Source organism: Oncorhynchus tshawytscha, linkage group LG24 (assembly GCF_018296145.1).
Source record: "Oncorhynchus tshawytscha isolate Ot180627B linkage group LG24, Otsh_v2.0, whole genome shotgun sequence".
NCBI lineage: Eukaryota > Metazoa > Chordata > Actinopteri > Salmoniformes > Salmonidae > Oncorhynchus > Oncorhynchus tshawytscha.
Window position 1 is genome coordinate 2,481,293 of NC_056452.1, and position 24,075 is coordinate 2,505,367.

Consider the following 24,075-nt stretch of genomic DNA (forward strand, 5'->3'; position numbering starts at 1 on the left):
TTTTTTAGACAGCTGAACTATCCAATTGAGTCCTTAAGAGCATGCAGAATCTCTGACTTGAGAAAGATGCGTGCTGGCAGCTGAAAATGACTTACTCCGATCACAAAAATACTTGTATCACAATTGTATATATGTTACGATACTTGTTTTATCCGAGTACTCGGCACACCCATCCTATTCTTTATATTTCCCAAAGCTCTCCATCAGAGTGGTTACTGCTAACCCCACTCACCCATGGCTTTGGTCTCCTCTCCCTTGGCGTTGAGGATGGAGAACTTGAACTTGGCACGCACCTCAGCCTTGGGACAGCTAACCAGGAGCAAGTAGAGGGACAGGTAGTCTTTGCTCTCCTCATCTAGCCCTTTAGGGTTCACCCGCAGACACCTGTTAGAATTATGAGCGAGTAAACAGTCAATATTCAACAGTTAAACACAGCACTCTCATCAAAGCGGTTAGCTACCATTGACACAAGAGTTGGGCTGCTAGCAGCAAAATGTGCACTGGTGCCATTGCCAACTCTCCAACCAACAACATCTGGTGATAATGCCTTAGTCATTGTGTAGAATTTTGATGGTCTTTCATAACAAATACAACATCTTGAAACATTTAAAGAAAAGTCTTATCCACCACGCACCATTTGAGCTTGTCATTGGCTCCTGAGGAGAACGTGGAGCTCTTAATGACCTCGCCCATCTCCTCGCGACAGAAGCTGAAGTTGTTGATGGTCCACATGTAGGAGAATTTTACCACTTTGATCTGTAGGGGGGAAAGCCGCCAGAGATGGGAGGCAATATAATGAAGAGATGCATGCTTTGACCTGAGAAAATAATTATTCTAATCCCCAACCCCACACTTAAACTCATCCCTTACCTGAGTGTAGCACCAGCTCTCCGCCACAGGCCCGCTGGACATTTCCGCAGGGGGAGGGGGACTCGGGACTCTTGACATCGCCAGGGTGGCAGCAGGTCGTGGCGGAGTGTGGGAGAATCTGTTCTTTCAGAGGTCCAGAATTACTCCAGAGTCCAAGATGTCGACAAACCGCAGGTGGTAACAATTTGTGCCCTGAAAAGACAGGGGACAGGTCTGAGCAGGACTTTCAAACTAACATGTTCCAACTCCTGACACAGCCTTGTTTTTTTTTGTAATTCCTGAATTATATAGACCACTTTCCCCATCTAAAAATAAAATAAAAAATGCTAGCCTAGGCTAGCACACACGTAAATCAGCAGTCTGAAAAATATGCAATTGTTTGGCCTTACCAGAAGCCTAACCACCATGCAACATCCTCCATAAAATGACCAACAAGGATAGAAGACAAGAGTTTGGTAAACGCTGGTCTAGACTCATGTAAACTCAATATAATTTCAATCAATTCTCCCTAAATCTGTATGAGGCTGTGCTGTACACCTAGAGATTGCCAGTGAGGGCCATGGTTCAGGCTGGATAAATTGTCCACGACCCTTTGGGGACAGCGGACGATTGATGCCCATGGCGGGGCCACTCCAGGATCAATAACCTTCACAATGGCAATTAAGTCTCAAAATGAACTGTAAATTAACAAGGGAGAGAGCTACTCCTGTGTGAAATTCGCTGCCGACAGATTGTACACCTCTCAAGTGCTAGCAAGCCACACAAACAGTTTGTTGGCCTACTGCTCATTGGATGAGAAATTATGGACAATTAGCCTAACTAACAAATTGACCGTGTTTTCTAAGCACTCTGACAGTATACACTACATGACCAAAAGTATGTGGACACCTACTTGTCGAACATCTCATTCCAAAATCATGGGCATTAATATGGAGTTGGTCCCCCATTTACTGCTATAACAGCATTCACTCTTTTGGGAAGGCTTTACATTAGATGTTGGAACCTTGCTGCGGGGACTTGCTTCCATTCAGCCACAAGAGCATTACATGCTGACCACACAGGTAGCGCCGCATGCGCGAGCGTTGAAAAAATATATGTACACATACATGTTATTCAATCATTGCACACACTGCTCACGAGCGTCTGCGTTGCCAGGTGCTAAAATTGCCAGGTGTTAAAGTGGATTCTATTTGTAGACGAGCTGCAAGTCCTGCCTCTCCAATCTCCTCATTGACTTTTAGAAGCATTGGTTATACCTACGTGGGTGATTGAAAGATGAACTGAGGTCGTTTATGGTAATACACCTTATGGAAGTTAGTTGCCAAATCTCCATATAAAGTCCAAAGAAGAAAAAGCCTGGAAGGAGGAGAGATGACTAGAAACGATGCAGTGTGGATTAATTGTCCGAGTAGAGGATCTTATGCATTTCAGGTAAAGTAAGTCAATGTGTATATTCCAGGACAAATTAGCTAGCAACAGCAAGCTAGCTATCTAAATACAAGGTAGTTATGTGTCCATGGTATCGCAACAGGACAAGTAAACCAAATATCTTGTTTGTATTTTTCCCAGGATTCAAAGCTGATGTCAAAGACTTGTCAGTGTCCGCTAAAGTGACTCATCAGCAGGGCTCTACACTGACATTTTTTTGTGTCAGAAAGAAAGGCTGAACAGTGTTGGTTGTTGCCAAATTGACACTCAAATAATGGCTGACCAATGTAGAAGCATCATCCACACCTCCCACTAAAGCCCACCCACAGCTGTGAGGTCAAAAGTGCACACGAAGAACAAAAATGTTTAAAAAACAACAACAAAAAAGCACTGCAAGGCAAAGGGGGCAGTTTTGCCAAAATGGAGTGTGGTTGATAGCGAAATTAAATTGGAGTTTTGTTTTCAAATACATTTTTTTGTTTGAAATATTTTTGGAGAATAAAATGCATAAAGTTTACTGCTCTATTACAAAATATTTGATTGCAAAATTTTATTTTACTTTGAAGACTCGTTTTTTGCTTTCGGAACAATTAATTTTGATTGAAAAGAAAAGTTTTGCTCTTGACAAAAAGACACAAATGTACCTCCATAGAGGTAGTCCTAGAGAGAGAATCAGCAAACTCACCCTTTACAGGGTCTGAATACAGCTATTTTCAGGTCTCTTCTGAGATGTTTGATGGGGTTCAAGTCCAGGCTCTGGCTGAGCCACTGAAGGACTTTCAGAGACTTGCCCCAAAGTCACTCCTGCATGGAGTGAAGCAGGTTTTCACAGATCTCTATGTACTTTGCTCCATTCATCTTTGCCTCGATCCCACTAGTCTCCCAGTCCCTGCTGCAGAAAATTTTCATGATGCTGCTACCACCATGCTTCACTGTGGGGAAAGGGCCAGGTATTCCGACCCCTTTTCCTTTTCCACATTTTGTTACGTTACAGCCTTACTCTAAAATATATTTTTTGTATTTTTTTAAAAGTATCCTCAATCTACACACAATACCCCATAATGACAAAGCAAACAAGCTTTTAGAGAAGTTTGCAAATGTATAAAAAAATAAAAATAAAACATATTTACCTAAAAATTCAGACCCTATGAGACTCAAAATTGAGCTCAGGTGCATCCTGTTTCCATTGATTATCCTTGAGATGTCTCCAAAACTTGGAGTCCACCTATGGTAGATTCAATTGATTGGACATGATTTGGAAAGGCACACACCTGTAACACTTTATAGTAAAACATTTATAAAAACCCTTGAATGAGTAGGTGTGTCCAAACTTTTGACTGGTACTGTGTGTATATATAGCCACTCTTTGCCTTGATGACAGCTTTGCACAGTCTTTGCATTCTCTCAACCAGTTTCGAGGTAGCCACCTGGAATGCATTTCAATTAACAGGTCTGCCTTGTTAAGTTAATTTCTTAAGTTAATGCGTTTGAGCCAATCAGTTGTGTAGTGAAACGGTAGGAGTGGTATCAGAAGATAGCCCTATTTGGGCCATATTATGGCAAGAACAGCTCAAATAAGAAAAGAGAAACGACAGTCTATCATTACTTGAAGACATGAAGGTCAGTCAATACTAGAGGTTGACCGATTAATCGGAATGGCCAATTAAATAGGGCCGATTTCAAGTTTTCATAACAATCGGAAATCGGTATTTTTGGGCGCTGATGTGCCTTTTTTTTTTTTTTTAACACCTTTATTTAATATTTATTTAACTAGGCAAGTCAGTTAAGAACACATTCTCATTTTCAATGACGGCCTAGGAACGGTGGGTTAACTGCCTCAGAAAGACAGATTTTCACCTTGTCAGCTCAGGGGATAAAATCTTGCAACCTTACAATTAACTAGTCCAACGCAATAACGACCTGCCTCTCTCTCGTTGCACTCCACAAGGAGACTGCATGTTACGCGGAATGCAGTAAGCAGGGGTAAGTTGCTAGCTAGCATCAAACTAATCTTATAAAAAACAATCAATCATAATCACTAGTTAATTACACATGGTTGATCATATTATTAGATATTATCTAGCGTGTCCTGTGTTGCATATAATCTGACTGAGTGTACAAGTATCTAAGTATCTGACTGAGCGGTGGTAGGCAGAAGCAGGTGCGTAAACATTCATACAAACAGCACTTTCGCGCATTTTGCCAGCAGCTCTTCGTTGTGCGTCAAGCATTGCGTTATGACTTCGAGCCTATCAACTCCCGAGATGAAGCTGGTGTAACCGAAGTGAAATGGCTAGCTAGTTAGGGCGCGCTAATAGCGTTTCAAACGTCACTCGCTCTGAGCCTGTGGTTGTTTCCCTTGCTCTGCATGGGTAACGCTGCTTCGAGGGTGGCTGTTGTCATTGTGTTGCTGGTTCGAGCCCAGGGAGGAGCGAGGAGAGGGACGGAAGCTATACTGTTACACTGGCAATACTAAAGTGCCTATAAGAACATCCAATAGTCAAAGGTTTATGAAATACAAACGGTATAGAGGGAAATAGTCATATAAGTCCTATAATAACTACAACCTAAAACTTCTTACCTGGCAATATTGAAGACTCATGTTAAAAGGAACTACCAGCTTTCATATGTTCTCAGGTTCTGAGCAAGGAACTGAAACGTTAGCTTTCTTACATAGCACATATTGCACTTTTACTTTCTTCTCCAACACTTTGTTTTTGCATTATTTAAACCAAATTGAACATGTTTCATTATTTATTTGAGGTTAAATTGATTTTATTGATGTATTATATTAAGTTAAAATACGTGTTCATTCAGTATTGTTGTAATTGTCATTATTACAAATAAATGTTCAAAGATTTTTAAAAAATGTCCGATTAAATCGGCATCGGCTTTTCTGGTACTACAATAATCGCCATCGGCGTTGAAAAATCATAATCGGTCGACCTCTAGTTTACATAAACTCAATTTGTATTTGGTAGTATTGCCTTTAAATTGTTTAACTTAGGTCAAACATTTCAGGTTGCCTTCCACAAGCTTGGGTGAATTGATAGAGCTGGTGTAACTGAGTCAGGTTTATTGTAGGCCTCCTTGCTAGCACATGCTTTTTCAGTTCTGCCCACAAATTTTCTATAGGATTTAGGTCAGGGCTTTGTGATGTCCACTCCAATAGCTTGACTTTGTTGTCCTGAAGCCATTTTGCCACAACTTTGGAAGTATGCTTGGGGTCATTGTCCATTTGGAAGACCCATTTGCGACCAAGCTTTAACTTCCTGACTGATGTCTTGAGATGTTGCTTCAATATATCCACATAAATGTCCTACCTCATGATGCCATCTATTTTGTGAAGTGCACCAGTCCCTCCTGCAGCAAAGCACTCCCACAACATGATGCTGCCAGCCCCGAATTTCACAATTGGGATGGTGTTCTTCGGCTTGCAAGCATCCCCCTTTTTCCTCCAAACATAACAATGGTCATTATGGCCAAACAGTTCTATTTTTGTTTCATCAGACCAGAGGACATTTCTACAAAAAGTACAATTTGTCCCCATAAGCGGTCTTTCAGGTTGTCGATATAGGACTCATTTTATTGTGGATATAGATACTTTTGTACCTGTTTCCTCCAGCATCTTGACAAGGTCCTTTGCTGTTGTTCTGGAATTGATTTGCACTTTTCACACCAAAGTACGTTCATCTGTAGGAGACAGAACATGTCTCCTTCCTGAGCGGTATGACAGCTGCGTGGTCCCATGGTGTTTATACTTGCGTACTATTGTTTGTACAGATGAACGTGGTACCTTCAGGCGTTTGGAAATTGCTCCCAAGGATGAACCATACTTGTGGAGGTCTACAATTTTTTTTCTTATGTCTTGGCTGATTTCTTTTGATTTTCTCTTGATTTCAAGCAAAGAGGCACTGAGTTTGAAGGTAGGCCTTGAAATACATCCACAGGTACACCTCCAATTGACTCAAATGATGTCAATTAGCCTATCAGAAGCTTCTAAAGCCATGACATTATTTTCTGGAATTTTCCAAGCTGTTTAAAGGCACAGTCAACTTAGTGTATGTAAACGTCTGACCCACTGGAATTGTGATACAGTGAATTATATGTGAAATAATGTCTGAAAACAATTGTTGGAAAAATTACTTGAGTCATGCACAAAGTAGATGTCCTAACCAACTTGTCAAAACTATAGTTTGTTAACAAGAAATGTGTGGAGTTTTGAAAAATGAGTTTTAATGATCCCAACCTAAGTGTATGCAAACTTCTGACTTCAACTGTATGTATGTATATTTACACAAAAAATATGGGGGATTGGAAATGATACAGCCACAATCTGAAATATTAAAGTTGATTAAAAAGAAAAATGAAAAACGCAATTATGTAATTCTGAGCCTTCAACAGAGCAGTACAGACTTTTGTTGCACTTAATTAACCTGTAGTCTATTTGACCGAAGCACCGCTGCCACTCGTTATATTGTCCAGCTTAGGCTGCTGCAGAAGCAAACTCCTTTGTTGGAGACTTTTGCCCCCGTGCATTTGCTGGTGAACGGCTGGCTCACGGAGAAACTCGTAAAGGCTCAATTTTTATATTATTATCAAGTATGCCATGTTAATATTATTTCACACCTTGATAGCTCTTCTTGGTCTATAAAAAATAAATCTGAGCTGAATGCGAAGTCACAGGAAGCATAAGCTGCATTCGTTCACATGCACAGAATATTGTAAAAAATATTTGGATGGTTCAAGGCTGACATTTGGTCGTTTCAATTTTTTTTAAACACTTCGTAACATGACTAGCTATAGAAATGGAATCATTGTGATTTTAGTGTGCGCAGAACAGCTGGCTGGGGAACTAATTTACATGCGCCTATAGGCCTACTATATCTAGGCCTATATCTAGTTTCTACAATGTTGACAGAATAAATACAAGAAAGTGTACAGACTGTGATGATTAGACTTGGGCAGTATCCAGATTGTCATATCGACCGTGTGCCATTCTGGGATATTCGGTAATACCGGCACTGAACACAAGGGGCACCATTTTCAAACCTCACTTTACCTCTGGAATCCAAAAGGTTCGCAATGCTAACAAGTACACGTAAAATCCGACAGAGAATGCAAACTAAATGCTAATGAGCATACCGAACATTTTATAAGTCTCTGACCTAAACTACTTGCAGGACCGACGTCACAGCTCCTAAAGTTATACAAGTAACATACAAAACAATGCTCTCACAGTTTGCTGCACGCACAAAACACATATTAGACAGCAAGGCTCTTGATTAAGGGGGGGGTTTCTTTGCTATCGCCAAGCGAAACTTTATTTTGGAAGAAACTAACCACTCAGCTCGATAGCTAACTTGCTACTAAATTAGCAAACCAAATTCACAACTGCAGAGCATTTTTGTACATTTTAGACAGTTAACTTAATATTAGAAGATATCTAGCTGGCAAACATTTGTGAATTTCATACTATAACTAGATCACCTGTCGAGTGCTGCACAACAGTGAATGAGTGACTCAAGGCTCTGGTCTCATCATTGTGTGCTTGTAAACAAACACCACGTGACTGGCGACTAGCGGTAAGCTTCATAATGAATAACTAACAGGTGAAATGAAGGTGGCGATTTTGTTTATCTCCTAATGTATTGCACAAGTTAACTGCAGGAATTTCCTTAAAAAGGGATACCATGGGATTTTGGCAACGAGGCGCTTCACTTCCCCAGAGACAGATGACCTCGTGGGTACTATTTTTATTTTTGTGTCCAGTATGAAGGAAGTTGGAAGTAGTTTCACAAGCCCATCGATGGTGCGCTTAACGGCTACTGGATGTTTTCACGTTTCTAGGCGTCAGCTTGGACACCTAGTCCACTGTGCACAATTGTGTAGGCGATTGCGCAACACCCAACAGTTTTCCTTTCCATTATTCAGGACATTTAGAATGACAACAAATTAGTTGCCTTGTGGGCTTATAAACAAAATGATCTGGTAATCAAGTAATGAAGTGTCATGACAAAGAAATATTAAATTATAGTCCTAGATCTATTGCTGTTAGACCCAATGTGTCTCTCCTCACTGATGTCAATGTATGAATGGTGGGTGATCGAATTGTGCATGTGACTTGAATGAGTTATGTGAATAGCCTAATGATCATGGTGAAAGCCTATTAACAGTTTGACTGTTGCCCCCTTAAATCATAGGATATCGTTATATTGTGTCTCTAAAAATCACAATGTTACAATTTCTATAGTCATGTGACAGTCTTTTTTAAAATTGAAACATCCAAAATGTCAGGGGGGTAGTACCTTCCAAAGCTTTGCTCGACAAAAATACACATAAGCCTATTTGACAGATCCCATAAAAACATACAAAATTAGAGGTTAGAGCAGTACTGCCGGAACAGTTTCCATTAGGAAAATGTGGTGCCTGTAGCATTTTAATTTACCCGACATTCAAGACATTTACTGGACCCATAGGCATTGGGTGCGTAACCTGATTAGGGCATCCACCCACGGTGCTCAGAAAGACAGAAATCACATTTAGATTATGGTAATTCATCTTAATAGAACATGCAACTCAAGGATGTTAAGGCGTGCGCCCTTCTTACCAAATTGTGATGGACAATTATTGGATTTTCAAATTGTGCACGTTCACTTTTCCCTCATCCAACAAGACAAGTAACCAACAGCAAAATAACTAGCCGATGTCAATCTATTATCCACCATAGTGGAAAAAAAGTGTACTTATTCTATTGGTCAGCTTGTCGTTCTGTGCGAATAATAAAATAGCCAATTCCAAAACAGACTCTGGGACAGTTGTGGGACGATGGATCCCAAATCCATAGGCTACATAAAAAAAAACATTAAAGCCTCCCGAGTGGCCCAGTGGTCTAAGGCACTGCATCGCAGCGCTAGCTGTGCCATTAGAGATCCTGGTTTGAGTCCAGGCTCTGTTGCAGCCGGCCGCGACCGGGAGATCCATGGGGCAGCACACAATTGGCCCAGCATCGTCCGGGTTTAGGGACGGTTTGGCCGGCAGGGACGTTCTTGTACAATCGCGCACTGGTGACTCCTGTGGTGGACAACGCAAGCTGACACAGTCGCCAGGTGTACGGTGTTTCCTCCGACATATTGGTGCGGCTGGCTTCCGGATTAAGTGAGCATTGTGTCAAGAAGCAGTGCAGCTTGGCTCTCGACCTTCGCCTCTCCCGAGTCCGTACGGGAGTTGCAGCGAAGGGACAAGACTAACTACCAATTGGATACCATGAAATTGGGGAGAAAAAGGGCAAATTCTTTTTTAATAAAAATACAATAAATAAAAAATACATTAAAAGCAGTGAGGCTCATGCAATAGATCAGAACATTTAGCTTAAAATGTTGATAAACTATTATTTCTTCACATTATAAGCGCAGCAATGCGCAAAAGGCAATAAGCAACATGCAAATGTTAGTTCCATAATGCAATTAGCACCGCACCTGCGAGCGGTTTCATGAGACAAAGATTAAAATATCTGTTCAAAATTTTAAGAGGGGAGAGCTAAAGATGCAACAACCAGCATGGGTTGCTAATATCACTAGTATTATGCCTTTGGCTACTAGACAATGAAAGAAAGTTGATTTTGAAAACCAATAGAACATGAGAGAAATAGGCTACTGGTTTTAATGGCATCTGGTAGTCTTAATAAAAATAATTGCCTGCAGGTTTGGTTGGATTTTGCCAAGGCTACTTTGAAGCAAGGTAAGACATGCCTCAATGTAGTAACACATTCAGGTTTCAAACCATTAAGTATATGTTTTCAAAATCCAACTCTAACTAATTGCAAAGGAGTGTGTGTCACACTGAAGTCTGCTTAGTTGCATATGCACATGAATGGCGAATGGGAAATGTGCTTCAATTGCCAGTTGACAAAATAAAAAGAATAACTCTTTAAAAAGAGGACCATCAAAACTGTTAACACACGATTGCATTTAGAATTGTTGCGCAATGATTTGACTTATATAACCCGTTTCACTCCAGCAGCAACAGGAGCTGTAGCAGGAGCTCTCACACTACGTCAATAAATAGGTTAAAATGCATTATTTTACAGTGATTTTTCTATTATACAATGATAATTGACCGGCGCCAATTACATTTATCAGCTTTTCATTATTATTATTTTTGGCCAAAAGCCGGCTAACAGAAACCCTGCACCTGAACAGGTTTTGTGGGATATGTCTAAATCTGGGGTGGACAATTCCAGTCCTCGAGGGCCTGATAGCTGGGGATGGGGCAAAACTGTGACACCTAACACACCTGACTCCAATGATCACTTAATCATGATCTACAGTTTAGAATGTAATTTGATTAAATCAGCTGTGTCTGCTAGAGATGGAGAGAAAGTGTGACACCAATCAGTTTCCTGTACAGATTAAAGAGTAGAAGAATACAGGCATTTTTGGTGGCAATGTCCAGCAAAAAAATCTAACTTGTTAGCGAACACAAGGTCTGTCAGTGTTCACGCTGCATTCATTTAACGGTGGCGATACGCCACTGCAAAATCATTGCCACCACCAGTGGAGACCCATAATTCAGGGCAGGTGGGTCAGAAGCCCACCAGATGAGCCCCACCGGTTTCTTCCCAAAAATAAGATTTTTTTGGCATTAATACATGCTCAGCTCTTCTGTGGGGGTGGGGCAGCCAGCAGAAAATACAGAACGTATGGGTTAGGAATGTTCTTTAGTTGCGCCGTGATTGGATTAGTATTCTGTCACTCATGGGGACACTACATCGACCTGAATGCCAAGCATCAAGACTGGAGGATGGTGATGGCAGCATCATGCTGTGGGGATGTTTTTCAGTGGTAGGGACTGAGAGACAAGTCAGGATCGAGGGAAAGCTGAACGGAGCAAAGTAGATCCTTGATGAAAACCCGCTCCAGAGCGCTCAGGACCTCAGACTGGGGTGAAGGTTCACCTTCCAACAGGACAACGACCTTAAGTGCACACGTCTTTGAGTGTCCAAGCCAGAGCCCAGACTTGAACCCGACCAAACATCTCTGGAGAGACCTGAAAATAGCTGTGCAGCGATGCTCCCCATCCAACCTGACAGAGCTTGAGAGGATCTGCAGAGAAGAATGGGAGAAACTCCCCAAATACAGGTGTGGCAAGCTTGTAGCGTAATACCCAAGAACACTCGAGGCTGTAATCGCTGCTAAAAGGTGCTTCAACAAAGTACTGAGTAAAAGGTCTGAATACTTATGTAAATGTGTAGATTGATTAGGGAAAAAACTATTTAATAAATTTTAGAATAAGACTGCAACATAACAAAATATGGAAAAAGTGAAGGGGTCTGAATACTTTCCGAATGCACTGTTACTGTAGCTAAGAAAGTAATACTACAGTGCCTTGCGAAAGTATTCGGCCCCCTTGAACTTTGCGACCTTTTGCCACATTTCAGGCTTCAAACATAAAGATATAAAACTGTATTTTTTTTGTGAAGAATCAACAAGTGGGACACAATCATGAAGTGGAACGACATTTATTGGATATTTCAAACTTTTTTAACAAATCAAAAACTGAAAAATTGGGCGTGCAAAATTATTCAGCCCCCTTAAGTTAATACTTTGTAGCGCCACCTTTTGCTGCGATTACAGCTGTAAGTCGCTTGGGGTATGTCTCTATCAGTTTTGCACATCGAGAGACTGAAATTCTTTCCCATTCCTCCTTGCAAAACAGCTCGAGCTCAGTGAGGTTGGATGGAGAGCATTTGTGAACAGCAGTTTTCAGTTCTTTCCACAGATTCTCAATTGGATTCAGGTCTGGACTTTGACTTGGCCATTCTAACACCTGGATATGTTTATTTTTGAACCATTCCATTGTAGATTTTGCTTTATGTTTTGGATCATTGTCTTGTTGGAAGACAAATCTCCGTCCCAGTCTCAGGTCTTTTGCAGACTCCATCAGGTTTTCTTCCAGAATGGTCCTGTATTTGGCTCCATCCATCTTCCCATCAATTTTAACCATCTTCCCTGTCCCTGCTGAAGAAAAGCAGGCCCAAACCATGATGCTGCCACCACCATGTTTGACAGTGGGGATGGTGTGTTCAGGTGATGAGCTGTGTTGCTTTTACACCAAACATAACATTTTGCATTGTCGCCAAAAAGTTCAATTTTGGTTTCATCTGACCAGAGCACCTTCTTCCACATGTTTGGTGTGTCTCCCAGGTGGCTTGTGGCAAACTTTAAACGACACTTTTTATGGATATCTTTAAGAAATGGCTTTCTTCTTGCCACTCTTCCATAAAGGCCAGATTTGTGCAATATACGACTGATTGTTGTCCTATGGACAGAGTCTCCCACCTCAGCTGTAGATCTCTGCAGTTCATCCAGAGTGATCATGGGCCTCTTGGCTGCATCTCTGATCAGTCTTCTCCTTGTATGAGCTGAAAGTTTAGAGGGACGGCCAGGTCTTCGTAGATTTGCAGTGGTCTGATACTCCTTCCATTTCAATATTATCGCTTGCACAGTGCTCCTTGGGATGTTTAAAGCTTGGGAAATCTTTTTGTATCCAAATCCGGCTTTAAACTTCTTCACAACAGTATCGCGGACCTGCCTGGTGTGTTCCTTGTTCTTCATGATGCACATCAATAAGCTACTCGCTATGGGCTTCACAACTGACATTTGGACCAGCGATGTCAGCCCCATGAGCATGCCGAGTCTGACAGTACAGTGGGTCGACAAGGATTTGGTACTGAGGAAAGCCGCATTGCATGCTCTAGAAATTGGCTGGTTCTCATACCGCTGCTGCCATTTCAATGGCATTTGAGAACATGAACACACTCCTAGCTCCATTCGAACAACTGATTCAAGAAATAAGCTCAACTGCGTCAGCAGCAGATTTGATACCCTCAATCATGGCACTGCTCAACAAAACTGCTGACATACCGTGGGGTTAAAACTTGCAAAAGTACTCTACTAGAGGCTGTGAACAAGCGATTGGGTGGCATTCTCTCTGAGCCTCTTTACTGTGTCGCCACCATGCTCGATGCTAGGTACAAGGACTGCTACTTCGAGGCAGACAAGAAACAGAGTTTACGTGAAATGTTACAGACACAGCTGGACAAGATGGAAACGGACACAGTGACAGTGCACACAGAGGAAGAGGACTCACGACTGAAAAGGCCATGGACAGACAGAGCTGAAACTTTGAGACTGAACAAATGAACAACGAAACAGCACAGCAAGTAAGTGAAAAAAATAGGTTATGATTATGTTTTACTGGTAATGGGGACATGTAAATGCGAACAAAATAACATTTTGGTCAGTGTATGTTGGTTAACTATACTAGAATACTTAAAAGGCCGCTAAAATTTTAAATAAATCGGTATTGTTTATTTTGTCAAGGAAAATATCAGAATCGCCCAAAAATGCCATATCGGTGCATCCCTAATTCTGAGTTAGTGCACAGGGAGAATACTATAAGAATGGCCTATGTCCTGAATTGTGTCGCTGCTCATTGTCTTATTGAAATTATTGATTGCCTCTTATCCGCTCGTCGTAGTCTTACGCCATAGTTTGTACATCTCAATTGTCAGTAGAATCCACATTTGTTTAAGCAAATCAGCCATATTAGCTATGGTTTTTAAAGTAAGTAAATGATGCTGAATGAACTGTTTCGCTGCCAGACAAGGCTCTGCTGATAGCCAGGTGTAGCTAAGGATTCACTCCATGGTGCTGAAAAGAAAGCTCTGCTGTTGGGACAGCTAGAGTTGAAGTCAGAAGTTTACATAGGGTTGGAGTCATTAAAACTTGTTTTTCAACCACTCTATAAATTTCTTGTTAACAAACTATAGTTTTGGCAAGTTGGTTAGGACATCTACTTTCTGCATGACAAGTCATTTTTCCAACAATTGTTAACAGGCAGATTATTTCACATATAATTCACTGTATCACAATTCCAATGGGTCAGACGTTTACATACTCTAAATTGACTGTGCCTTTAAACAGCTTGGAAAATTCCAGAAAATGTCATGGCTTTAAGAAGCTTCCGATAGGCTAATTGACCTCATTTGAGTCGATTGGAGGTGTACCTGTGGATGTATTTCAAGGCCTACCTTCAAACTCAGTGCCTCTTTTCTCATCAAGGGAAAAATCAAAAAGAAATCAGCCAAGACATCAGAAAAAGAGTTGTAGACCTCCTCAAGTCTGGTTCATCCTTGGGAGCAATTTCCAAACGCCTGAAGGTACCACGTTCATCTATACATACAATAGTACGCAAGTATAAACACCATGGGACCACGCAGCTGTCATACCGCTCAGGAAGAAGATGCATTCTGTCTCCTAGGGATGAACGTACTATGGTGCGAAAAGTGCAAATCAATTTCAGAAGAACAGCAAAGGACCTTGTCAAGATGCTGGAGGAAACAGGTACAAAAGTAAATAGATCCACAGTAAAATAAGTCCTGTATCGACATAACCTGAAAGGCCACTCAGCAAGGAAGAAGCCACTGCTCCAAAACCGCCATACCTCAACAGTCGGGCCTACATTATATTCACTGTGTTTATGCAAGTTTTTGGGAATATAAAATGTATCAATACAATGCTACTTAGTTAAAAGAACACATGTGGGATCTAGCTAATGATTAGCTCAACAGGCTAAATGCAGATATGCTGAAGCATGGGGATGCCCATTTATAGCCACTATGGTGCTATCAGTTGGGTTACAGGTGATAAAGTGTATTGCTAATAACATAGCTGATAATATGGACCATGCATAGTAAAACTGGGCCACATGGACAAAAATCCATGTCGAGATAAATTGCCTGAATTGATGTGACAATGATACGTTTATAACATTAATGTTCACCAGTTCTTTGTATTATCCTTAACTTCTACTACTGCACTGAACACTACATGCAACAATTATGAAGATTTTACTGAGTTACAGTTCATAAGGAAATCAGTCAATTGAAATAACTTCAATGCCCATTTGTCATTTGACATGACTGGTAATACAGATACGCATCGGTTGGTCACAGACACCTTTTAATTTTTTTTAAAGGTAGGGACGTGGATTTAAACAAAAAAAATAATCCGTATCTGGTGTGACCACCATTTGCCTCATGCAGCGCGACACATCTCCTTCGCATAGAGCTGATCAGGCTGTTGATTGTGGCCCATGGAATGTTGTCCCACTCCTCTTCAGTGGCAGTGCGAAGTTGCTGGATATTACCGGGAACTGTAACACGCTGTTGCACATGTAAATCCAGAGCATCACAAACATGCTCACTGGGTGACAGACCATGGAAGAATTGGGACATTTTCAGCTTCCAGGGGCTGTGTACAGATCCTTGCGACATGGGGCCGTGCATTATCATGCTGAAACATGAGATGATGACGGCAGATGAATTGCATGACAATGGGCCTCAGGATCTCATCAAGGTATCTCTAAATTCAAATTGCCGTCGCTAAAATTCAATTGTGTTTGTTGTCCATAGCTTATGCCTGCCCATACCATAACCCCACCATGGGGCACTATGTTCACAACATTGACATCATGCAAACCGCTCACCCCCACAACGCCATACAATGTCTCCCGTCTGCCCGGTACAGTTAAAAACGGGATTTGTCCGTGAAGAGCATATATTTCTCCAGCATGCCAGTGGTCATCGAAGGTGAGCATTTGCCTACTGAAGTCGGTTACGACACAGAACTGCAGTCAGGTCAAGACCCCAGTGAGGACGAAGAGCACGCAGATGAGCTTCCCTGAGAGGGTATCTGACAGTTTGTGCAGAAATTCTTTGGTTGTGCAAACCCAGTTTCATTGGCTGTCTGGTCTCCCACGACACCACAGGTGAAAAAGCCAGATATAGTAGTCTTAGGCTGGCGTGGTTACACGTGGTCTGCGGTTGTGAGGCCAGTTGGGCATACTGCCAAATTCTATAAAACAACATTTGAAGTGACCTATGGTAGAGAAATTAACATTAAAATGATCTGGAAACAGCTCTGGTGGACATTCTTGCTGTCACCATGTCAGTTGCACACTCCCTCAACACTGGAGACATCTGTGGCATTGTCCCCAGAACCAAGCTTCTCAATCCTGAGCGTCTCAGAGGAAACACTAGTCTATCGCCAATGCATCAGTCATTAAAGACTGCACTAAGTCACAGACAAAACCTTAAAACAATAATTGGGAAATTCCACACCAGGAAGGCCAGGGAATAGTTTTGGTATCTCAGATTGTTCTGGATATTTTCACATATAAACTTAATAGAGAGGTAGGATGTTTGATATGCTTTTTATATTTAAACACTAACCATTTTTTGTTAGACCCTTTTTAAACCTATACATGCCTCCTACATTAAACACACATGATACAGGCATCTTGGTGTCATTATACTTCTAATAGTGTGCTCTAAAATATGTTTAGATTATTGAATACATTAAAGTAAAATGTATTTCGTAGTCAAAATATTAATGAATCTCAAAAGAACCCTTTTTGAGTTATATATTTAAACAAATTTTGTTTTAAAACATACTCTACAAGTAGGCTACATAAACCTTCCAAGGTGGGTGCTGTGATACTTTTGAAGTTAAGATCAGTTTTATGAGCACCACCAACACAGTGAATGGGAGAATGTATTTGAAGGAAACTTCCTCTGCTGGTGATTTGCTGAACGTGATTGATTAATGACCTACAATGTCAATTTCTATAATGGGTCAAATCTTCAAACGTAGCGGAGCACACACTCTGGAAATTTGACGTTTTGAAGTAGAGGTCGACCGATTATGATTTTTCAATGCTGATACCGATTATTGGAGGACCAAATATATGACATTTACAACAATACTGATTTTTTAATTTTTTAAAAAACTTAATACATATATAAAATCAATTTAGTCTCAAATAAATAATGAAACATGTTCAATTTGGTTTAAATAATGAGAAAAGTGTTGGCGAAGTAAAAGTGCAATATGTGCCATGTAAAAAAGCTACCGTTTAAGTTCCTTGCTCAGAACATGAGAAAGCTGGTGGTTCCTGAGTCTTCAATATTCCCAGTTAAGAAGTTTTAGGTTGTAGTTATTATAGGACCATTTCTCTCTCTACCATTTGCATTTCATATACCTTTGACTTTTGGATGTTCTTATAGGCACTATAGTATTGCCAGCCTAATCTCGGAAGTTGATAGGCTTGAAGTCATAAACAGTGCTGTGTCTCAAGCGTTGCTAAGAGCTACTGTTTGAATTAATGCTTACGAGCCTGCTGCTGCCTTCCACCGCTCAGTCAGACTGCTCTAACAAATCATATACTTAATTATAATGAAATACGAGCCTTAGGTCATTAATACAGTCAAATCCGGAAACTATCATTTCGAAAACAAAACGTTTATTCTTTCAGTGAAATACGGAACCATTCCGTATTTTATCATAAGGGTGGCAACCCTAAGTCTAAATATTACATTGCACAACCTTCAATGTTATGTCATAATTATGTAAAATTCTGGCAAATTAATTACGGTCTTTGTTAGGAAGAAATGGTCTTCACACAGTTTGCAACAAGCCAGGCGGCCCAAACTGCTGCATATACACTGACTGCTTGCACTGAACGCAAAAAAAGTGACAATTTCCCTAGTTAATATTGCCTGCTAACATGAATTTCTTTTAACTAAATATATAATAAAAAATAGTTTTGTTTTGATTAAGGAGGCATTGATGTTTATGATTAGGTACATTACTGCAACGATTCTGCTTTGTTTGCGAATGGGCTTTTGTTAAATCATTACCGGTTTGGCGAAGTAGGCTGTGATTCGATGATAAATTAACAGGCACCGCATTGATTATATGCAACGCAGAACAAGCTAGTTAACCATGTGTAGTTCACTAGTGATTGTGAAGATTGATTGTTTTTCTAAGTTAAGTTTAATGCTAGCTAGCAACTTACCTTGGCTCATTGCAGCCACAAGGTCCTTTTGATGCTGCACACGCGTAACAGGTGGTCAGCCTGCCACGCAGTCTCCTCGTGGATTGCAACGTAATCGGCCATAATCAGCGTACAAAGGCTGATTACTGAGTGTTATGAAAACTTGAAAATCGTCCCTAATTAAATCGGCCATGCCGATTAATCGGTCGACCTCTAGTTTGAAGAGTATATTACTCCAAACAATATCTCTAAAAATAAGCTAAATCAAAAAGTATACTTTTGAGATATTCATTATGTTCAATAAATTAATGTGAACATTTTTATTTCAGAATCTAGACATACTCCCTATTTTAGAGCACACTATAAGGATTATAATGACACCAAAATGTAGTTTGTATCATGCGCTGTTATCAGATCATAGGGTGTTACAAGAGGCAGGTTTAATAGGGGCTTAAAGTGGTCACTTTCCACGTGTGGAATTGCCCAATTGGTACAGGGACCAGAAATCAATAGCACAGTCCACATTGGACCTCTATGGGAGACATTTTATATTCTGCCCTTGCTCCTAGGACTCATCCTTTCCTAAAAATTACATCTCAGAAAACATTTGAACTGTTCATTTTTTTCCCAACTGCGATCATCTGGACTCTCTTTCATCCCTGACTTGCGCAATTGTACTTCCTCACACAAATCCCATCACCTTTACCAAGCAAAGGAGGTTATGGGGAGTTGGAAGGGAGATTAATTCATACAGTGCATTCGGGAAGGTATTCAGACCCCTTGACTTTTCCCACATTTTGTTACGTTACGGCCTTATTCTAAAATGTATTATATTGTTTTTTTCCCCCCTCTTCAATCTACACACAATACCTCATAATGACAAAGCAAAAACAGATTTAGACATTTTTGCAAAATTGGAAAACCTGTAAATATACATTTACATAAGTATTCAGACCCAATACGCAGTACTTTGTTGAAGCGCCTTTGGCAGCGATTACAGCCTCGTGACTTCTTGGGTATGACGATAAAATCTTGACACATCTGTATTTGGGGAGTTTCTCCCATTCTTCTCTGCAGATCCTCTCAAGCTCTGCCAGGGTGGATGGGGAGCGTCGCTGCACAGCTATTTTCATGTCTCTCCAGAGATGTTTGATTGGGTTCAAGTCCGGGCTCTTGCTGGTCCACTCAAGGACATTCAGACTGCTGCGTCTACCTAGTCTCCCAGTCCCTGAAAAACATCCCACAGCATGACGCTGCTGCCACTACGCTTCACCGTAGGGATGGTGCCAGGTTCCCTCCAGATGCATTCAAGCCAAAGAGTTCACTCTTGGTTTCATCAGACCAGAGAATCTTGTTTATCATGGTCTGAGATTGAGGTCAACCGATTATGATTTTTCAACGCAGATACCGATACCAATTATTGGAGGACCAAAAAAGCTGATACTGATGCCAATTTTTATTTATTTGTAATAATGACAATTAAAACAATACTAATGAACACTTATTTTAACTTAATATAATACATCAATAAAATCAATTTAGCCTCAAATAAATAATGAAACATGTTCAATTTGGTTTAAATAATGCAAAAACAAAGTGTTGGAGAAGAAAGTAAAAGTGCAAGATGTGCTATGTAAGAAAGCTAACGTTTCAGTTCCTTGCTCAGAACATGAGAACATATGAAAGCTGGTGGTTCCTTTTAACATGAGTCTTCAATATTCCCAGGTAAGAAGTTTTAGGTTGTAGTTATTATAGGAATAGGACTATTTCCCTCTATACCATTTATATTTCATTAACCTTTGACTATTGGATGTTCTTATAGGCACTTTAGTATTGCCAGTGTAACAGTATCGCTTCCGTCCCTCTCCTCGCTCCTCCCTGGGCTCGAACCAGAAACACAACGACAACAGCCACCATTGAAGCAGCGTTACCCATGCAGAGCAAGGGGAACAACTACTAGAAGGCTCAGAGCGAGTGACGTTTGAAACGCTATTAGCTAGCCATTTCACTTCAGTTACACCAGCCTCATCTCGGGAGTTGATAGGCTTGAAGTCATAAACAGCGCAATGCTTGACGCACAACGAAGAGCTGCTGGCAAAACGCACGAAAGTGCTGTTTGAATTAATGTTTACGCGCCTGCTTCTGCCTACCACCGCTCAGTCAGATACTTAGATACTTGTATGCTCAGTCAGATTATATGCAAAGCAGGACACGCTAGATAATATCTAGTAATATGATCAACCATGTGTAGTTAACTAGTGATTATGATTGATTGTTTTTTTATAAGATAAGTTTAATGCTAGCTAGCAACTTACCTTGGCTTACTGCATTCGCGTAACAGGCAGTCTCATTGTGGAGTGCAACGAGAGAGGCAGGTCGTTATTGCGTTGGACTAGTTAACTGTAAGGTTGCAAGATCGGAGCTCTACAGACAATTCCTTCGAGCTCATGGCTTGGTTTGTGCTTTGACATGCACGGCCAACTGTGGGACCTTATATAGACAGGTGTGTGCCTTTCCAAATAATGTCCAATCAATTGAATTAACTACAGGTGGACTCCAATCAAGTTGTAGAAAGCTCAAGGATGATCAATGGAAACAAGATGCACCTGAGCTCAATTTTGAGTCTCATAGCAAAGAGTCTGAATACTTATGTAAATAAAGGTTAAAAATATTATATATATATATATATATATATATATATACACACATTTGCAAAAATGTCTAAAAATCTGTTTTCACTTTTGTCATTATGAGGTATTGTTTATAGATTGATGAGAAAAAAATATTTAATCCATTTTAGAATATGGCTGTAACGTAACAAAATGTAGAAAAAGTCACGGGATCTGAATACTTTCCGAATCCACTGTATCTAATGTCTCCAGTCACCTTCTATTTGATGCTATTACTAACAGTGCAGCTGCACCAAGAGGTTACACAGGTAAATCCATTTGAATTCAATCACTTTTTGACAGCATCCCTTTGGATTTAAACAAAAACTTTCCATACATGTTTTCCCATGGAGGAAGTAGTCAGAAAGTGATGTTTTGGACCCAAATACCAAAACATTCAGGAGATAATTTTCTCTAAGAAACCTAACAATTTACATTAAAGCTTATAAAAAAAGTATCTAAAAACGTGTAAATGCCAATTTAGCTGGAACACCATTGTAGTTTAAATTGATGAAATTGTACTTCTAATTACTACCACAAATATGGCCACTGGACCATGTCGTTGAATATCAACTTAAATAGACATGTCAATTTTATTATCTATATTTTTCAATGTTTGTAATAGTTTTCCTATGGAAGACTATGGAGATATTCCTATGGAGATATTCCCAATCAAGCCAACATCATATGATGTGTGGACCTCCAACCATCTTTGTGGTACCATTTGAAAGTTGTTTAAATTGTATTCCCATTTTAGTAAATATATCAGCCAAAACATGACACCCACCCTGTATTGAAGAGCATGTATCTCAACCGATGGCAGGCACAACCCAAAACCCTCAGACGATGTAAAATAGGGTCCAAGCTACAACATATGCGAATATGAAGAAAAAAATCATTTTTGTGTAATATAATTTATGTTTAAGGTAATATCTTTTAAAATGATACCATTCACAATCATTCAAGACATGGATGTCTCATGGTATAGTGGGGTATGCACAATACACTGAGTGTACAAAACATTAGGAACAGCTTCCTAATATTGCGTTGCACCCCCTTTTGCCCAGAGAACCGCCTCAATTCAATGGGGCATGGACTCTACAAGGTGTCAAGTGTTCCACAGGGATGCTGGCCCATGCTGACTCCAAATGTTTCGCACAGTTGTTTCAAGTTGGCTGAATGTTCTTTGGGTGGTGGGACATTCTTGATAAACACAAGAAACTGTTGAGCATGAAAAACCCAGCAGTGTTGCATGTTCCAGTGCACCTAGCACCTACTACCATACCCCGTTCAAAGGCATGTACACCTTTTGTCTTGCCCATTCACCCTCTGAATGGCACACATACACAATCAAGGCTTGAAAATCCTTCTTTAACCCATCTCCTCCCCTTCATCTACACTGATTGCTTCCAGCTCTCACCTGGTCAATCTGTCGTGGAAAGAGCAGGTGTCCCAAATGTTTTGTATACTCAGTGTGGCCACCATCATTATCTCTATCTAAATGTTTTGGCATTTGGAGCTACCGGCTTAATTTGTCCCTTCATTTGGGGACTGTGGGCAGTTTGTCATATTGAGCTGTATAAACTGTCTGGTCTAGGAAGTTAGAGAAGAAAATGTGTCATTGGGGAATATGGGTCCAAAAGATCAGTTAATTTCTAAATGTCATTATCAAGATGGAATGTTTCATATCAATCTACTGCACTAACTAAGCCGCTACCATTGTTCTTGTGAGGTGCAATGCAGTACCTAACTGCACAATGGATGCAGGCTGGTACTACCTAATAGGTAGCTAGCTAAGTGCTAACCGTACTTTGGGTTGATTGATTAGCCAGACAGCCCCCGACTTGTGTTGTGGACGAACATCTGCCATAAACTTTTCCTACAGTTGTCATTTCATGTTGGCTAATGCACATGCCATTCTGCCTGTTTGAAATTGGCAATTTGAAGATGGTGATTTTAACACAATAGACAGTATAGCTGAGAAGGGAACGTATTCAGGAAATGTAGCTAACGTTAGGTACATGGCCATCTAACGAACGACCTAACGTTAGGCTCATAGCTAGCTAACAATACTTGAACGCCAAACCAAAGCTTTGGATGGATGGGTGGGTGGCTAGCTAGCTAACGTTACGGATGACTAACACAAACTTGAAGAGCAAGTTAGCTAACGTTAGCTAATTGTGCTAGCCATATTTGTCGATACGTCAACAGTTAAAAATAAAGTACCTTGCTGGCGAACTACAACATGGCGAAATTAGTTGTCATGCATTTGAAACTCATGAGATGTTAACATGTATAACTTGGCTAACAAATAGCTGCGGTACATTTAATTAGCCCATTTTAAACCCCATACAGTTTGCTAGCCAGTAAGTTGGTGCCAGCTAACTAGCGGCGGTAGCTAACGTTAACTTCAAATTCCCATACTAACGTAGCTACTGATTGCAACTCATTGTTTATTTTAGGAAATGGCAACATTGTTTTTAATTTCATAACGACAAAGATATGAATTCATATTTCCATTACATCTTTGTAACAATCTGTCTTGTTAGCTACATTTTCGGTAAACTCACCTTTTAACTGGCTGTATTTGCGCAGATCTTATGTTATTAACGTTAGCTGCTGCAACATCGACAAGATTCCATCATTGGATTTCAGCCAAAGCTATTTGCATGCACAGCGCTATCTACTGTTTTGGAGTGGAAGTCCGAGGACTTTGCAACCAGGCCCTAATGTCCATGTTTACGACCAAAAAAATAGTACAAGTTTACAGTGTTGATTGATTGAAACACCAAGTTGCACTTTGAATTTGCTGAAAATGAATCAACATTTCAGGTTTTGGTATACACTAACATTTGGGGGTTGGTGTTTATACTTAATTGGACCAATTTATCTTAATTCAATCTGCAGATTTGGTGGGCTATTCCTTCACTTTAATTACAATGCCCCTAGATTAAAGCACTAAGATAGGCTGATATGGGTGTATTTAATTTGCACATGGATTAGAATTAATAGCAGCATCTCCCCTTTGTGGACACTCAATTACTCAAATGTAAATGTTCAAGGTTAGCAACCAACTAAGCCTCAGGAGACTGAAAAGATTTGGCACGGGCCATATGATCCTCAAAATGTTATACAGCTGCACCATCAAGAGCATCTTGACTGGCCGCATCACTGCTTGGTGCAGACGGTCCAGTACATCACTATGGCC

The 24,075-nt window shown here is 40.4% G+C and overlaps 1 protein-coding gene across 1 annotated transcript in view; it reads right to left on the reverse strand.

The window, feature by feature from the left end:
• LOC112223883 (speckle-type POZ protein) overlaps window positions 1-23,565 on the reverse strand; it is a 33,326-nt gene extending 9,761 nt beyond the window's left edge. Inside the window, exons 1-4 of the mRNA XM_024387190.2 lie at window positions 23,438-23,565; window positions 871-1,062; window positions 635-756; window positions 233-384 (exon numbers count right to left, since the gene is read on the reverse strand). Coding sequence (XP_024242958.1) covers window positions 233-384; window positions 635-756; window positions 871-948 — 352 coding nt within the window. The 5' untranslated portion in view covers window positions 949-1,062; window positions 23,438-23,565. The remainder of the gene's footprint in view (window positions 1-232; window positions 385-634; window positions 757-870; window positions 1,063-23,437) is intronic.
• Window positions 23,566-24,075: the final 510 nt, after the last annotated feature.